Genomic DNA, 18,506 nt, shown 5'->3' with positions numbered 1-18,506 from the left:
TGTGTACTTACTCCTGACCTCCGCACTCCGTGTGTACTTACTCCTGACCTCCGCACTCCGTGTGTACTTACTCCTGACCTCCGCACTCCGTGTGTACTTACTCCTGACCTCCGCACTCTGTGTGTACTTACTCCTGACCTCTGCACTCCGTGTGTACTTACTCCTGACCTCCGTGTGTACTTACTCCTGACCTCCGCACTCTGTGTGTACTTACTCCTGACCTCCGCACTCTGTGTGTACTTACTCCTGACCTCCGTGTGTACTTACTCCTGACCTCCGTGTGTTCTTACTCCTGACCTCCGCACTCCCTGTGTACTTACTCCTGACCTCCGTGTGTACTTACTCCTGACCTCCGTGTGTTCTTACTCCTGACCTCCGTGTGTACTTACTCCTGACCTCCGCACTCTGTGTGTACTTACTCCTGACCTCCGCACTCTGTGTGTACTTACTCCTGACCTCCGTGTGTACTTACTCCTGACCTCCGTGTGTTCTTACTCCTGACCTCCGTGTGTACTTACTCCTGACCTCCGCACTCCGTGTGTACTTACTCCTGACCTCCGCACTCCGTGTGTACTTACTCCTGACCTCCGCACTCTGTGTGTACTTACTCCTGACCTCCGCACTCCGTGTGTACTTACTCCTGACCTCTGCACTCCCTGTGTACTTACTCCTGACCTCCGTGTGTACTTACTCCTGACCTCCGCACTCCCTGTGTACTTACTCCTGACCTCCGCACTCCCTGTGTACTTACTCCTGACCTCCGTGTGTACTTACTCCTGACCTCCGCACTCCCTGTGTACTTACTCCTGACCTCCGCACTCAGGTTTTATTTAAGCCCCTCCCGTTTTTTTGATCACCATGTGACTATACCTATCACTTGGCATGTGCTATGTGTACCATTAATAGCCCCGCCCCATCCTATCAAAATTGGGCGTGGTCTATAGGATGTCCCCTCAGACAGCCCTCTGGGTGAAGGACAGTACAGAGGATCACCAGCACAAAGCCATTGAGGAGCACACCGCCACACACTGCCCGTGCTCCTATCAGACAGGTGCAGTACCCAGCCTACTCCTAATCAGCGCATCCCACCAGACACATGGTGCAGCCACCAGCGGCGACACTCGGCACAGCACGTGGGGAGAGGCGCGGGTCACATGGTCCGGCGTCACTTCCTGCCCGCCCTCTTGGCTTCCATCTTTCTCCCCGCGTGTGTACGCGCTCGGTGCCGCGGTTTCCCGGAGGCCTTTAAACCCGCTGAGTCCACACACACGCCCGCCTGCAGGCTGCAGAAGGTGAGGAGTGCCGAGAGGAGCCGGCTGTCTGCGGCCTCTGCTGTGTGCTGGGGGGGGGCTCGGCGTGTGATTTCCCGGCCTGTCTATGGGGAGCTGTGCCCTGCATAGTGTGTGTTATCCGGGGGTGTCAGTGAATGGAAGGGGGGAGACATGTACTGGGGGGGTACAGGGGAGACATGTACTGAAGGAGGGGGGTGTGCAGGGAGACATGTACTGGAGGAGGGGGGGTGTGCAGGGAGACATGTACTGGAGGAGGGGGGGTGTGCAGGGAGACATGTACTGGAGGAGGGGGGTGTGCGGGGAGACATATACAGGGGGGTGCGGGGGAGACATGTACTGGAGGAGGGGGGTGTGCGGGGGAGACATGTACTGGAGGAGGGGGGTGTGCAGGGAGACATATACAGGGGGGTGCGGGGGAGACATGTACTGGAGGAGGGGGGGGTGCGGGGGAGACATGTACTGGAGGAGGGGGGGGTGCGGGGAGACATGTACTGGAGGAGGGGGGTGTGCGGGGAGACATATACAGGGGGGTGCGGGGGAGACATGTACTGGAGGAGGGGGGTGTGCGGGGGAGACATGTACTGGAGGAGGGGGGTGTGCAGGGAGACATATACAGGGGGGTGCGGGGGAGACATGTACTGGAGGAGGGGGGTGTGCGGGGGAGACATATACTGGAGGAGGGGGGGGTGCGGGGAGACATGTACTGGAGGAGGGGGGGTGCGGGGGAGACATGTACTGGAGGAGGGGGGGGTGCGGGGGAGACATAGACAGGGGGGTGCGGGGGAGACATATACGGGGGGGAGACATGTACTGGAGTAGGGGGGGTGCGGGGGAGACATAGACAGGGGGGTGCGGGGGAGACATAGACAGGGGGGTGCGGGGGAGACATAGACAGGGGGGTGCGGGGGAGACATGTATTTGGGGGGTGCGGGGGAGACATGTATTTGGGGGGTGCGGGGGAGACATGTATTTGGGGGGTGCGGGGGAGACATGTATTTGGGGGGTGCGGGGGAGACATGTATTTGGGGGGTGCGGGGGAGACATGTATTTGGGGGGTGCGGGGGAGACATGTATTGGGGGGGAGGTGCGGGGGAGACATGTATTGGAGGAGGGGGGGGTGCGGGGGGACATGTACTGGAGAAGGGGGGGGGGGTTGTGGGGAGACGTGTACGGGGGGGTGCGGGGGAGACGTGTACGGGGGGCGCTGCGGGGGAGACGTGTACGGGGGGCGCTGCGGGGGAGACGTGTACGGGGGGCGCTGCGGGGGAGACGTGTACGGGGGGCGCTGCGGGGGAGACGTGTACTGGAGGGGGGGGTGCGGGGGAGACGTGTACGGGGGGCGCTGCGGGGGAGACGTGTACGGGGGGGGGTGCGGGGTAGACGTGTACTGGAGGGGGGGGGGTGCGGGGGAGACAGGAGCAGGGGAATGGGGGGACGAGGACCTGGAAGACAGGAGCAGGGAGAGATGTGAGGGTCTGTCTGGGAAAGTCTACAGTGACTCCTGGTACAAGTATGGGAATATATTGGGTATAGAGATTTGTCTAGAAGGTCAAAATACTGCTCATTAAAATGTATGAAGAGAAATGTATGAAGAGATTGGTAAACTGCTCATGTAAGGTTTTAAAGGGGTTGTAAAGGTAAAAAATTTTTCACCTTAATGCATTCTATGCATTAAGGTGAAAAAACTTCTGACAATACCGCCGCCCCCAGCCCCCCCGTTTTACTTACCTGACGCCTCGAAAGTCAGCTTCTCGTTCCCGACATCTATTCCTCCGCTCACCCTGGCCGCTGATTGGCTGCAGTGGATGGATTGGAAGCAGCGCAGCCATTGGCTCGCGCTGCTGTCAATCACATCCAATGACGCGGCGCGCTGGGGGGCGGGGCCGAGTGATACAGTGAGCGGCTATAGCCGCCGGCTGTATCACGGGAGCGCGCCCGCAAGCACTCGTCACCATGCGAGGGAGCTCGCATTAAGGTGGTTAATGCTTGCAGGGAGGAGCTGAAACAGCCGCCGAGGGACCCCAGAAGACCAGGTTCGGGGCCACTCTGTGCAGAACGAGCTGCACAGTGGAGGTAAGTATAACATGTTTGTTATTTAAAAAAAAAAAAAATTTACCTTTACAACCCCTTTAAATCCCTGACAGCTATACCTGAATATCAGTAGAATAGGAGAACAATTATTGGCTCAGGATTAGAAAAAGGTAGAAATACTTAATATTTTTTCCCTGCACTGCCGTTGTAAAGCCCTGGTCGGGCTCACAATAGGACATTTAGAAGCTGTGTTACAGATGGTCACACCTGTCCTAACTCTGCTCTGCAGTGGCTATCTTCTCTTTTCCACTTGGTTAAATGCTGAATTATTAAGATATATTTTAAGACTTGATGTAATTATATATTCATTAAGCCCCCCTTCTCACTGGTTGCGATTTGACAGATCCAAGTCGCATGACAAGTTGCACCCCATTGTCGGCAATGGAACTGTACAAATAGCTGTGGCTCTTATCACAGTGACTTTGAAAGAATTCTCTGCGCTACTTTTTGACGATTTCATTGTGACTTACATAGACTTCTGTTGTATGAAGCCGCATTTAATTCTGAGGTACAAATCGCACTGATGGGTGGCTTTGGAATCACACTGGTAGCACAAATTCAAAGCTGCATTGGATTGAAGAGGGATTCATAGATCATGAATCCCTTCCCACTGACCATACAAAGATACATGGCCTCATGGAAGTGTGTACCTGTGTTATCCTAGGAGCATGTCGCACAACACACTCCCAACACAGAGCCCTGGGTCTCACAGTAAACATCGGGACCCAGAACACCTGAGCACTGTGATATCCTCTGGTTGGCATCTTTATCTCCTTGCAGGAAGATGTAAACCACCAACATGTGGGAAAAAATAGCTAGCTGTCTAGGTCAGTGCCAGTCTTGGCATGGGTTCACAGCGGGGCGACTTGTCAGGTGACTTGTCGCGCTCTGTTCAGTGCAATGGAACCGTTCTAATCAGAGCCACTTAGGAAAAGGTTCCTGTACCATTTGGGGGCGACTTGCATTAACTTCTATTACAGAAGTCGTTTGCAAGCCACGCTGAAGTTGCAATGTTCAGGGAGGCTTCAGAGTGGGGCGACTTTGAAGCTGCCTCAGTGTGAACGGAGACTTGGGGTCAGTATATTTTGGGTAGGATTTTTATTTATTTTTTTTTTTTAAATTGGAGTCAATATTTTCTGCACTATTGTATGTGGGCTTTACTATGGGTACAAACAACTAACATACACTATATTGTCAAAAGTATTGGGACGTCTGCCTTTACATGCACTTTAATGACATCCCAGTCTTAGTCCGTAGGGTTCAATATTGAGTTGGCCCACCCTTTGCAGCTATAACAGCTTCAACTCTTCTGGGAAGACTGTCCATAAGGTTTAGAAGTATGTCTATGAGAATGTTTGACCATTCTTCCAGAAGCGCACTTGTGAGGTCAGGCACTGATGTGGACGAGAAGGCCTGGCTCGCAGTCTCCGCTCTAATTCATCCCAAAGGTGTTCTACCGGGTGGAGGTCAGGACTCTGTGCAGGCCAGTCAAGTTCCTCCACCCCAAACTCGCTCATCCATGTCTTTATTGAAATTGTCAAATGTCTTGGTATGCTGATGCCTTAAGAGTTCCCTTCACTGGAACTAAGGGGCCAACCCCTGAAAAAACAACCGCACACCATAATCCCTCTCCACCAAATTTGTGTATGATACATATTCAGGTGTCCCAATACTTTTGACAGTAGTGTATGTGGTATCGCTGTGATGAACTGGAGAAATTATTTTGGGTGGTTCTTTGGTGAAAAGATTGCCATTTGCCACCAAAAGGACACTCCCCCCCCCCCCGAAAAACAAGTTATAAGCCACCTGGATACACAAAGTAGTTATGGTGATATGTACAGTTTTACTAATGCAAAATTGTGTTCAGGCATTGACATTTGTTTTACCCTCTGTCACAAAGGGGTGCAAATATGTATTTTACAATTGGTGTAACTACTTTGTGCTGACTTGTCTTACCTCATGTTTTACTTTGCACAGTAGCAATCTTGACACAGAGAGGGAGGGGCAGACCTAATAGCTTATCAGATGTGCTGACAGGAGGGAACAAATTGATGAGCTCCTCTTCTCCATCACTGAGCATTCGGACTGGCTGGAAGAGTTGATCATTATTTGCTTAGCTGCAGTGGAGAAATGTGGGGTGACTGTACTGGCAGTGCCATCTGACATCACTGTTTAAATCTCAGGGCTATCTGGACAGAAATGCAAATCCTTTGGAAGATTATTTTTTCTCATAAATGTGTTTTCAGATTCTTGGCTTATATGTCTAAGTCAGTGATTCTCAACCAGGGTTCCTCCAGAGGTTGCTAGGGGTTCCTCTTAGAGTTGGGCAATTTCTGCCTCTCAGATAAGTTCCCACTGACACCATTGGTGTTTTTAGCTATCTCTAAGGAGGTAATTCTTCCCAATGACCATAAATGTAAGGACCGTTCCTCTCACTGACCATCACACTAATGTATCATGAGTTGTAGATTCCTAATTTTTAGCAGGGGTTCCTCGAGACCGGAGAACTATTTCAAGGGTTCCTCTGTGTTGAAAAGGTTGAGAAAGGCTGGTCTAAGTTATTAAAGCTGCCATACATGGCTGCTTGGTTTTTTTTTTTTTTGTTTTTTTTTTTTTTCAGCTGGTGGGCTGAACAAAAAAAATAAACCAATTCTATCCCATCCACACATTTTGAGATGGATAGAGGAATCCTCCCCCACTGTGTCGTATTCTGACAGCGTGGCTCCTCTGAATCAGTGCCGCAGTTCATTGGCTGTATGCATTGATCGAGTGTACATTTTCCAACAAGCCCCCATATCAATAGTTCAACTTCTCGTGAATGGGAGCGGCCATACATGGGTCAAATATTGGCCGATATCTGCTGAATTTTAATGCTTGCTGGTTTCTTTCCAGTGGCCTGTAATCAGTATTGCCAACCGTCAGTATTTTTACTGGCAGCCAGTAAAAAAAATAGCACTTTTCTCCTGCCTGTAAATACCAGTGACAAAAACAGTTTGCCAGTAAAAAAATAAGGGCGTGATGCACATCTTGGAACTGAACTGCGTAGGTCCGGAGCCAGCCAAGACCATCTAAATGCCTGCTACAATGTGTTTGGGCGGCACTGGCAGGGGGCTGGTCTGGCGCTTGTGTGTTGTGTGAAGTCATGGTGCAAGGGAGCTGGGCGGAGCAGCTGGAGACTCGTGTGCGGGACGGGCGCAAGGCAAGCCGGCAGTCGGACTGTCAGTGCTGTTTGGACTGGAGTGGAGAGAGACACTTACTGTGACTCGGGAGGGGACATGTCAGTGAAGGGTCATCATCATCTGCGCTGCTGCACACTGCTGTCATTGTCACTGTGAGAGTCAATGTCATGTGTGTGCCTGACCATTCTAATTTCTTGCCCTGCTGAGTCCTGCCCCCGAGCTACTTATTTCCTATTTTATTTTCAATATAGTATATTTTTTGCCTTAATGTCTACCTTAAATCACGTTACTAATTGCATATTGTACTTCTTTGCAGCCTAAATACTAAAATTTAAACTTGAAACTGTAATTTTGGAACTTTTATAAATGCCAGTAAAAACGTGGCTGTGCTAGTAAATTTTAGGTGTTGTGTCAGTAAATTTCATTCTGGTAGGTTGGCAACACTGCATGTAAGTCCTGTAGTGACATACCAGCTAGTGAGAGGGGAAAAGGGTGTGCCTTATTGAATGGGTTATATGATAACGCTGGATTGTGTGTGGTTTTTTGTTTTTTTGTTTTTTGTTTTTTTTCCTGCCTTTAGATCCCCAGCCTTAGAAGGGGGTAAAGTAAAATTAGTACCAACCATCAGAATATTTTAAGTATTAAAAATTGAATTATTAAATTGCTTTTTATTTATTTTTTTTTGCTTTAGATGAAAGAAACCATCATGAATCAAGAAAAGTTAGCCAAACTGCAAGCACAAGTGCGCATTGGTGGAAAGGTAAGCTCGTTTTCTTTATCTGTTTTACGGACTACAAACACAATGCATCATGTGTACGAACATATCCTAAAAACCTTTGTTGTGGTTCTAGTTATCCCATCTCCCAGATTTTAATTGGTGCTTTGGTTTCCCCTTTAAGGGTCCATGCACACTGGCTTAAAAATTGCTGCTTCTACAGTAGTTTTATATTTTGCCTGTACAGTGCCTCAAAAAAGTGTTTATACCCCTTAGGGCCCTTTCACACTGGGGCGGTTTGCAGGCGCTATTGTGCTAATAATGGCGCCTGCAAACCAACCCGAAAGTGCCGCTGCTTTGTATCCAGTGTGAAAGCCCTGAGGGCTTTCACACTGGAGCGGTGCGCTGGCAGGACGGGGAAAAAAAGACCTGCCAGCAGAATCTTTGGAGCGGTGAAGGAGCGGTGTATTCACCTCTCTTTCCCTGCTCCTGCCTATTGAAATCAATGGGACAGCGCGGCAGAGGTGCTTTGCGTTGGTTTTTAACCCTTTCTCGGCCGCTCGCGGGGGGTAAAACTGCCCCGCTAGCGGCCGAATACCGACGGTAAAGCGCCGCTAACAATATCGACGCTTTACCACTGACCCCGCCCCAGTGTGAAAGGGGCCTTAAAGTCTACATTTTGTCATGTTACCAAAAACCTAAATGTATTTTAGGTGATAGACCAGGGAGGGATATGCAAATAGTGGACCTCCAGCTGTTGCAGAGCTACAACGCATGACACCCAGATGCAGAGGCATGATGGGACTTGTAGTTTTGCAACAGCTGGAGGTCCGCTAATTGCATATCCCTGTGATAGACCAAAACAAAGTGGCACATAATTGTGAAGTGCAAGGAAAATGATAAATGGTTTTTATATTTTTAATTTTTTTTATTTATTTTTTTACAAATATGTGAAAAGTGTGGCGTGCATTTGTATTCAGCCACCTTTACTCTGATACAACAAACTAAAATATAGAAGAACAAATTGCCTTCAGAAGTCACCTAATTAGTAAGTGGAGTCCACCTGTGTATAATTTGATCTCAGTATGAATGTTTGTTAGAGAACCTTAGTAAACAAACAACCTCATGAAGGCCAAGGAACACACCAGACAGGTCAGGGATAAAGGTGTGGAGAAGTTTAAAGCAAGGCAGGGTTAGGTTTTTGGTTGTAACATGACCATGTGGAAAATGTCAAGGGGTATGAATAGGGCTGGGGAAAAAAATCAATTTAAATCTTGAATCGAGTTGAGAGGTCAAATCGATTCAAAATTTAAGCAAATCGATTTTTTTTTTTTTTTTTCCCCCACCGCGCCGGTACTGAGGAGCTGCAGGCAGGAGTTTTTAGGTGAGGCTAATTTTTTTTTTTTTTTTTTTTTTTTTATTTAGAAAATCTCCCAGCCCTAGGTTATGAATACTTTTTGAAGGCACTATAGAAGCAGCTCAATGTTATCCTATGGGTCCATGCACATTATGACGTTAAGAGGCATATTTTAAGCTCAGCGTTTATGGGGCTGAAAAAAACCCCTTCTGGTTTGCAATTCTGAGTTTTCTGGCAGCAAAAAGACGAAATGCTCAAATGCCTGCACAAAAACTCCCTATATGAGCGCATTTGCAGGTTAAAAGAAAAAACGGACCTTGTAGTTTCCCATTCACAGGAGACTGTGAACAAGTGATGCGGGGGGGGAGGTGGAAGTCGGAAGATCCCCGCTAGCTGTCACGGCAGGGTTGGGGGAAGGGGGGGTGCAGGGGCTGGTCTGTTCGTAACATATTACACCCTGAATGTGGTTACGAAAGGTGAATGTATCCTTTAACATCACGTGTTTCTCAAGTCCATTGGCGTAACAAATTATGGTTGGACTGATGTCTATTTAGCTTTCAGCTGTCCATAATAGCCCCAGTGTGAGCCGGTCCATCTAGGGATTGTAGTGTTTATGTTGGGACAATGTTCTACAATGCTTGCATTGAGTGTTTGATAGGGGGGAAAAAAGTGTGTGGGTGTTTTTTTTGTGTTTTTTTTTTTTTTTTTTGTTTGTTTGTTTTTTGTTTTTTTGTTTTGCTGAAAACCTCAGCTTATACTCGAGTGAGGATGCCCATCTGCAGCTGTACCTTTTTGATTACTAAAACAGCTGTGTTATGCAGTCTGTCCATTGTAACAAAGTCCCGCCTCCTCCTCCTCCGTGATAGACAGAACACCGATACAATGCTGGGAAACTGTATCAGTGTTCCGTCTTTCACGGACGAGGAGGAGGTTGGGCTTTGTTACAACGGACGGCCGCTGAACAGAAAGCATAACACAGCGGAAGATCCCCGTAATCAAAGGTACGGCTGAAGATGGGCATTGTTTATCCAATAGCTGCTGCATTTTCCCACCCTAGGCTTATACTCGCATCAATAAGTTTTTACCAGTTTTTTGTGGTAAAATTAGGTGCCTTGGCTTATATTGGGGTCGGCCTATACTCGAGTATATGTGGTATACTAAAATGTAAGGCAAGTGGGCTTGTTCACCACAAACAATGGCCACCACAAGCAATGCATATCTCTAGAATTGTAGTACTGTCAAACTATATAAATTATACTAAAGGTTATATAGTATCTGAGGCTGAGCTGTCTGTTGTTTTGAAGTGAAACATCTTTACACTTTTTTTTTTTTTTTTTTTCTCTCCACACTTTTAAGGGCACAGCCCGCAGAAAGAAGAAGGTTGTCCACAGAACAGCTACTGCAGACGATAAGAAACTACAGTTCTCCTTGAAAAAGCTGGGTGTGAACAACATCTCTGGCATAGAAGAGGTGAGTTCTGTAGAACTGGAACTATGCAAAGTTGTACATTGTGTGGACAATGTTGCCTATATTTGTAGCAATCGACCACAAATGTCAGTGCAATTTGTAATGATGGCATTTTACATGACTAGATAATGCTTTCTGTTATGCCAATATAGAAACCATGTCACCAGTGCTGTGGCTTTGGTCATATGAGGTATCCTTGATTGCAGGAACAGATAGATCCCTCAACCTTTATATCCATATATTCTAAAGTGTAGGGTATTACATTCTTTCTAGTGTATAGATCCACACTTCATCTTTTTAGTACCTGGAAGCTGTATTTAAAATGGAAGTATAGCCTGTGCTTTATTCCTGGCAGCTGTTAGGTGCACCTGGAAGCTGCAATTAAAATGAAAATGGTTTGCGCTTCATTTCTGGCATCTGTTAGGTGCTGCTGAATGGATTTCTAAATCTGGGTCGCCTAGTGCACTGGTTGAGATCTTCCAAGTACTCTCAACTACTATTCGCCATGATTGTAATAAAAGTAAATAAGTGTAAAATATGAGATACTGGAGATGCTCTAGGGTCCCTCCTGTACTGCTAATCTGACCAAAAGTCGGCACATGCTTTGCTGAGGCAGCGGGAGCCATTGGCTTCTGCTGCTGTCAATCAAATACTGTGCTGAGGGAGCTGGAGGGCAGGGCCGAGCCATGCTGTGTCAGTGGATGCATGCAATCTGTCTTGGGGAAGCGCCTTCCTATGGGGACGCACCAAGAGGAAGAGCAGCCTAGAGTGTCGGCGGGGTCCCCAGAGGAGGTTCAGGGCCACTATGTGCAATTCCATTGCACAGAGCAGGCAAGTATAGCATGTTTAAAAAAACCTGATCCTTTATAACCACTTTAAGGGGTATGTCGTAGTTCACTTTGGCTCTCTTCAGACCCGATGACCAGCACTGCAGGAATCTCTAGCAGCACTTTATAAAAAGTATTTTAGCCCTTCTGTTATTAAAGAGGAACTGTAGTCTGCTCGCATAATTTGTATTAAAACATCTTTACCATTCTTAAGTTTCCCTCCAACCACTTTGCATATTTTATATATACTGTGATTCTGCTCTTGGCAAATATGCTGCAGAAATCTCCCACCACTGAGTCTGGCTGCATCCATTTTAACTGTGGGCAGCTGAAGCTGCTGCCTGTTCACTTCCTGGATTTACAGAGACACACCTGCAGCTCTCATTTGCCCTCTTATAACTCATCCCCCTCCCTTCCTGGCAAACTCCCACGAGAGAGAGCAGTGTATGATGTCATAAGCCTAGGCTTTTTACCAGACAAACAGGAAGTGGGCTGTATAAGGTATTTACTGGCAGAAAAAGTTTTGCCAATTCTGACATCCCTCTCCTACATGTAAAAATTGTCCTTTTTTTTTTTTTTTTCGAACACCATTTATTTTTGGGGGGGGGGAGTTTTGTGCTTAAAAAAAAAAAAAAACAAAAACAAAAAAAAGGTAAAGTTTGCCCAATTTTTTTGCATAATGTGAAAGATGTTACGCTGAGTAAATGGATACTTAACATGTCACGCTTTAAAATTGCACACACTCGTGGAATGGCGCCAAACTTTGGTACTTAAAAATCCCCATAGGTGACGCTTTACTTTTTTTTTTTTTTTCTGGTTACATGTTTTGTAACAGGGGCGCTTAAAAAAAAAAAAAAAAAAAAAATTTAAAGTGCCCCTGTCCCCGTGTGCTTGCACGCAGAAGTGAACGCATACGCAAGTCCCACCCACATATTAAAACAGTGTTCAAACCACACATGTGAGGTATCGTTGCGAACGCTAGAGCAAGAGCAATAATTCTAGCCCTAGACCTCCTCTAACTCAAAACATGTAACCAGAAAAAAAAAAAATTAAAGTTTGACACTTTTTAAAAGTAATTTTTTTTATCACTTTTATTCCTATTACAAGGAATGTAAACATCCCTTGTAATAGAAATATGGCATGATCTGTCCTCTTTACAGTGAGATATGGGGTCAATAAGACCCCAAATCTCACCTCTAGGCTGGGAAGCCTGAAATCAAGAAAATTAAATAAAACCATCTTGGCTTCCCAGCAGGGGCGGCGCCGTTTGTTTGAATGCAGAGGCCGGGCCTGATGTCATAACATCGCACCTGGCCTCCGAACGATCAGAGACTCTATGGCAGAGGTCTTCAAACTACAGCCCTCCAGTTGTTCAGGAACTACAATTCCCATCATGCCTAGTCATGTCTGTGAATCTCAGTTTCACAATGCCTCATGGGACGTGTAGTTCCACAACAGCTGGAGGGCCATAGTTTGGAGATCCTTGCTCTATGGTCACCATCCGGGTTTGGCGGATCCTGTCCCAGACTCACCGATGGAAGTGGTGAGTCGGTAGAAGCATCGGCGGGAGGGGGTGGGCATCCCCTCTCTCCGCTTGTAAGAACGATCAATCGGTGGAACAGCCGCTATAATAGTTCTTATGGTGCCCTACACAATCGCCAGGTGAAAAAGCTGATATCTGAATGATGCCTGTAGCTCCAGGCATCATTCAGATATTTCCGCACAAAGCCAAGGACGTCATATGACGGCCGGCGGTGGTTAAAACAAGGGCAGAAGATTTAATAGATGAAAAATATGACTGAAGTTCCGCTTTAAACAAGAGACTTTTAACATGGCTTTAAATGTACATGAATTTGTGGCTTACTATTATGTGTTAAAATGCTTAACCAGTCTTATGAGTATATCCTTCTAAGGAATTGGTTCTAAGGCTTATTGGATAAACTTTTTTTCACTAGTTGTCTTCCAGGACAGCCCTTGAGAGATGGAGTCCCTCCCATCGACCCAGGAAACACATTACCACACAGTTCAAAAGGTGGTCCCTCAGGTCCCTGGTCAGTCATTTGTGTTTCCTCCGTTGGAGGAACATGTTGCCAGGAACCAGGAGAAGGACTCTATCTCTCAAGGGCTGCCTGAGGGGAGTGGAGCCGCACAGGGGGACCGGGTCCTATCCAGCGGCTCCAGGTTAGTCCTACTTTTAATCTTTTGGGCTCGGGTACCGTCCAGCTGAAAAGGAGCAGACCCGCTACCCCCCCCTCTATCCAGTGCCGAGGTGGCCAGTGTCAGGCTGGTGCAGCTTCCCCCCAGGAGCAGTGAAGATGGATTCTTCCATCACAGCTCCTTGCTGCAATAGCGGTGGGGGTCGGAGACGCCGAGCGTCACTTCCGGCGGAACCGCGTCATCCTTTGTGCCGAGACTTCCGGTTCCGGGTCTCTACAGGCAAAGGAGGAGGGGAAAGCCCACGCTGAGGCCTACAAGTCCCGACCAGCGTCCAGCTATACCGGACTAGCGGCGGGACCCGGAGCTCGTGAGGGGGACCATGGAGGCTACTTCCCAGGACACTCCGGTGGAGGCAGGCACCAGCCAAACCCAGGTAGGCTGCTGGGCAAGCCCTTACTGTGGTTTTTTTCTGGGGTTTTGTTGTAAGGCTGGGATTTGTAGTTCCCCACGGTGGTGGTTACCTCACAGTCCCGGATGGATGCAGTGGTGGTTGCAGCACAGGTGTTTTTTATGAGAGTAAAAAGGTTCTCTGATGCTAAAATAGTTCATTCTTATTTCAGGGTAAGGAAGCTCCAAGAGAAGACAAGTCAGGCCGCAAAAAATGCCCTAGTTGTGGAAATAAGTTGTCCTCGGGCTCTAACAAAGCCTTATGCAAGCAGTGTATTGCAGGCTTACTTAAAACAGAGGCAGACTCTCCCTTGGCGAAATTCCTTGGCTCCTTTAAGGATGAGATGGCATCAACCTTTAAATCTCTCAGCGAGTTAATCGCAGATGTAGGCACGTCTGCTTCCACCAGTAAAGCAGCTGCGATTTCCGCCTCACCATGCCTTACAACACCCAGTTCTGGGGAGCCCCGTACAGTCAGGGAGCATAGCCCCGTGTTAGTTAGCCCTGAATCCTCTGACGCAGACTCAGATAAGGATCAGGTTGTAGCTAAAAAAGCCGCAAAATACAAGCTGTCTCTGGAGGATGTAGACGAGCTGTTGAGCGCTATTTATGATACGCTGGAAATTGATGAGGAAGAAACTCAATTAACCAGGCATGATAAAATGTATGAGGCTCTGGGGAAAAAGAAAGCTAAGGTATTCCCTATACATAATGTGCTTTCTGGCCTTGTCCGCAAGGAGTGGGCCGAGCCAGATAAAAAGGTCTTCTTCCCAAATTCCCTTAAAAGGAGATTCCCCTTTGATGAGAGCCCAGAGGCGGTCTGGAATAAAAATCCTAAACTAGACGCCCCTCTGTCCAAAGTCTCAAAACAATCTGACCTTGCTTTTGAGGATATGGGTCATTTAAAGGACCCAATGGACAGGAAAACAGACAGTCTTAAAAAGGGCCTGGGATGCTTCTATGGCAGGTTTAAAACCAGCGCTGGCCACTTCTTGTGTTGCCAGGAATCTGGAGTTCTGGTTAGCCCAACTAGAAGAGCATCTAAAGGCAGGCACGCCTAGGGGGGAGATTTTAAAAACCTTCCCTATGCTTTTTAAGGCGACAAGTTTCATCTCTGACGCTTCCACTGATGCCATAAAATTTACGGCTAAAACAGCGGCGCTTTCTGTCGCAGCCAGGAGGTCAGTCTGGATGAAAACTTGGGGGGAGGGGAGACACGGCGTCTAAAACATGTTTGTGCAGTGTTCCCTTTACAGGAGACTTAGTCTTCGGGCCTAAACTAGATACCGCCTTGGAAAGAACGGCGGATAAAAAGAAAACCTTTCCCATTAAAAAAACATTTTCAAAGAAAATGTTTTTCGTCCCTCAAAGGAACCCTCCAAGTCAGAGAAGGAGTTCAAACCCAAAAAGCATTGGACAGGGAAGAAAGGGAAAGGGGGCATACTTTTTAACCGCCCCAATTCAAACCCTAAACCCCAGTGACATCAGGGTCCCGGTGGAGGAAGGTTGGTGAACTTTCTCCCACAGTGGGAAAAGATAACTTCAAACAAGTTTGTCTTGAACATTATAAAAAGAGGGTATGCGCTGGAGTTTCACAGCGATCCACCCTCAAAGTTTCTTGTGACAAAGCTTCCAAGACACTCAGAAAAGGCCAAGGCCTTACCTCTGTTAATAGGGGAAATGGTGGATCAAGAGGTATTGACACCAGTCCCTATTCAGGAACAGGGGGGCGGTTTTTACTCACACATTTTTGTGGTAAAAAAGCCGTCCGGGAGATTCAGACTAATCATGAACCTCCGACCTCTGAACCGCTCCATCCGATACAAAAAAATTCCGGATGGAGTCCATCTACTCAATAAGGAATCTTCTCCAAAAAGAGGTGTTCATGGCTACCCTGGATTTAAGGAACGCCTATCTGCATATGCCAATAAGGAAGGAATGCCAGAAATTTCTTCGGATGGCGATCCAGATAGACACCAAAGTTTATCATTTCCAGTGCAGAGCACTTCCTTTCGGACTGTCGTCCTCCCCGAGAATTTTTACCAAAGTTCTCGGGGAGGCATTAGTTCCGTTAAGACTACAGTCAGTCTCGATTATTCCATATCTAGACGACTTACTCCTCACGGCCCATTCGGAGAAGCAACTTCGGCGGGACCTAGAGTTGACACAGCTCAGCCTGAGGCATTTGGGGTGGATAGTCAGTCTGGAAAAGTCCAAGACTACCCCAACACAGGAAATTCTGTACTTGGGGTACAAGATCCTGTCAGTAGAGCAGAGGATAGTCCTGCCGGAAGAGAAGATATTGAATCTATGCCACAGAATGTCTCAACAACACGGCAGATTTCTTGAGTCGACAACGAGTGTCGAATCAAGAGTGGTCTCTACACCCGGAAGTGTTCAACTACATAGCAGCTTACTGGGGAAAACCGGTAGTGGACCTGTTTGCAAACAAGGACAATGCAAAAGTTCCAAATTTTTGCTCGCTACACCCAGGAGATCAGCCCTGGGCAGTAGACGCCTTACAGACCCCATGGACCTTCAGTTTAGCGTACGCGTTTCCTCCGCTTCACCTCATCCCGAGGGTTTTAGCGAAATTTCTTGTAGAGGAAACGTGTTTAATCTTAGTGGCACCGTTTTGGCCCAAGAGACCATGGTTCACAACGTTGCTATGGCTGACAGACCAACCTCCTCTGAGGCTTCCCTGCAGACCAGACCTCCTGTCACAGGGACCGCTTTTTCATCCACAAGTATCTATGCTGAACCTCTCAGCGTGGTTACTGAGGAAGAAATTTTAAGGAGCAAGGGCCTGACTGACAGAGTGATTCAGACCCTGCTACAGAGTAGAAAACCTGTCACTCAAACCATTTACAGGAAGGTCTGGAGAAAATTTAACAGCTGGTTGAACAGCCAAGGTGAGGTGAACATGGATACAGCAAATATCCTGCAGTTTCTTCAGGAGGGGATAGACAAAGGGCTAACCCCTAGTACTATTAAGGTCCAGATAGCGGCCTTAAGTGTGTACTTAGAGAAAAGGTTGCAAGAAGATCCTTTTATTGCTAGGTTCAGTAAAGCAATCTCCAGACGCAAACCAGTTAGAGTTAACATCGCCCCATCCTGGGATCTATCAGTCGTTCTAAAGGCATTTTTGGGGTCACCTTTTGAACCTATCTCAGAGGCCTCTCTAAGACTGGTCACTTTCAAGACAGTACTACTTGTGGCAATCACTTCAGCACGCAGGGTTAGTGAAACCCAAGCTTTCTCTGTCAGAGAGCCCTTCCTCCAAATTCTGGAAGACAGAGTCATCCTAAAAATAGACCCTGGATTCTTACCAAAGGTGGCATCTAATTTCCATAGGTCACAAGATATTGTCCTCCCTTCTTTCTGTCAGAAGGCTTCAAATGAGAAAGAAAAGCGTTCTCATTTATTAGATGTAAGGAGGTGTATCCTAGAGTATCTTAGGGTAACCAATCCATTCAGAATCTCAGATTCACTTTTTGTTCTTTTTTCCGGACAACGTAAGGGGCAAAAAGCTTCAAAAGTCACCATAGCTAGGTGGATTAGGCTAGCTATAGCAGAGGGCTATAAGACAGTAAACAAAGATCCTCCTGGGGGTATTAAAGCCCACTCCACAAGGGAATTATCTGCATCCTGGGCAGAAAGAGCTGGTGCCACCCCGGAGCAAATATTAAAAGCAGCCACGTGGTCAAGCTTTTCCACCTTTACAAGGCATTATCGACTAGACTTAATGTCCAGTCAGGATCAGGCTTTTGGGAGAAAAGTTCTCCAAGCCGTTGTCCCCCCCCCCCCCCCAAATCTGGTGAGTACTTGGGGATCCTCTCAAGGGCTGTCCTGAAAGACAACTAGGTAGAAATGGAGTTAGACTTACCAGTAACTCCTTTTCCAGTGGTCTTCCAGGACAGCACGATCCCACCCTTTTTTGAATATGTGAATGTTCTAACAACATTACCTGTTATGGTTATGTTTTTTACAGTTCCATCCTTCGGTTCTTGGTGATTGACTGGCCAGGGACCTGAGGGACCGCCTTTTGAACTGTTTGGCAATGTGTTTCCCGGGTCGATGGGAGGGACTCCATCTCTCAAGGGCTGTCCTGGAAGACAACTAGGGAAAGTTACCGGTAAGTCTAACTCCAGTTTTTTTTTTTTTTTTTTTATATTCTGATCATTACTTTGGGACTCGCTATAGTCTCACTATTGTTTATACATTTTGGAGGAAAATAAAGAACTTTGAGGAGTGGAGTTTTGCAACACCGATCTAGTGTGCGTGTATACACACCTTGCAAGTCTGCTCTAGAGCACACCATTCTACAAATGTAGAAAAGACACACACAGGCAGAGGACATTGTTTTATAGTAAGATGTCTTGTTCATGTCTTTGCAGGTCAACATGTTTACAAACCAAGGGACAGTTATACACTTCAACAATCCCAAAGTACAGGCTTCCTTGGCTGCCAATACCTTCACCATTACAGGTCACGCTGAGACCAAACCGCTCACAGAGATGTTACCCAGCATCCTAAACCAGCTTGGAGCAGACAGCCTTACTAGCCTGCGAAGACTTGCAGAGGCCCTGCCAAAACAATGTAAGTGGATGCAGCAATAATGAGGTTTTTGTCAGCATTTTGTCTTCAAGAGGTGACAGGCTGATTTCACGTGTGTGTGTGCGCATCTGGGTAAAAACCAAAACTGGCTGCTGTCTCTAGTGTTCACTGTACTTTTTAAAGTGAACAGATCAAGGTCCAAACAAAGAAGGCAGCCAGGAAACTAGCATTAAAGGGAGAGATCAGCAAAGGTACAAGTCTTTCTTACACTCTAAGCCCCCACATGACAGTGCAGGAGTCTGCTGATGTGGCATTGCATTGGGGAGGAAGTACAGTAATTGTCCAAGGCTTTGAGGGCCACAGAGCAGTGATAACTTGTGTGCTTGCCGCTGTCAGTTTTTTACCACTTGCCATGCC

The 18,506-nt window shown here is 47.2% G+C and overlaps 1 protein-coding gene across 1 annotated transcript in view; it reads left to right on the top strand.

Annotated features, from left to right (window-relative positions):
- Nucleotides 1-1,135: 1,135 nt before the first annotated feature.
- BTF3 (basic transcription factor 3) overlaps nt 1,136-18,506 on the top strand; it is a 22,348-nt gene continuing 4,977 nt past the window's right edge. Inside the window, exons 1-4 of the mRNA XM_073624293.1 lie at nt 1,136-1,292; nt 7,254-7,322; nt 9,991-10,104; nt 17,930-18,131. Of these exons, the coding sequence (XP_073480394.1) occupies nt 1,155-1,292; nt 7,254-7,322; nt 9,991-10,104; nt 17,930-18,131 (523 nt within the window). The 5' untranslated portion in view covers nt 1,136-1,154. The remainder of the gene's footprint in view (nt 1,293-7,253; nt 7,323-9,990; nt 10,105-17,929; nt 18,132-18,506) is intronic.

The sequence above is a fragment of the Aquarana catesbeiana genome, linkage group LG01 (genome assembly GCF_042186555.1).
Source record: "Aquarana catesbeiana isolate 2022-GZ linkage group LG01, ASM4218655v1, whole genome shotgun sequence".
NCBI classification, from domain to species: domain Eukaryota; kingdom Metazoa; phylum Chordata; class Amphibia; order Anura; family Ranidae; genus Aquarana; species Aquarana catesbeiana.
This window is presented reverse-complemented; position numbering and strand designations above follow the sequence as displayed.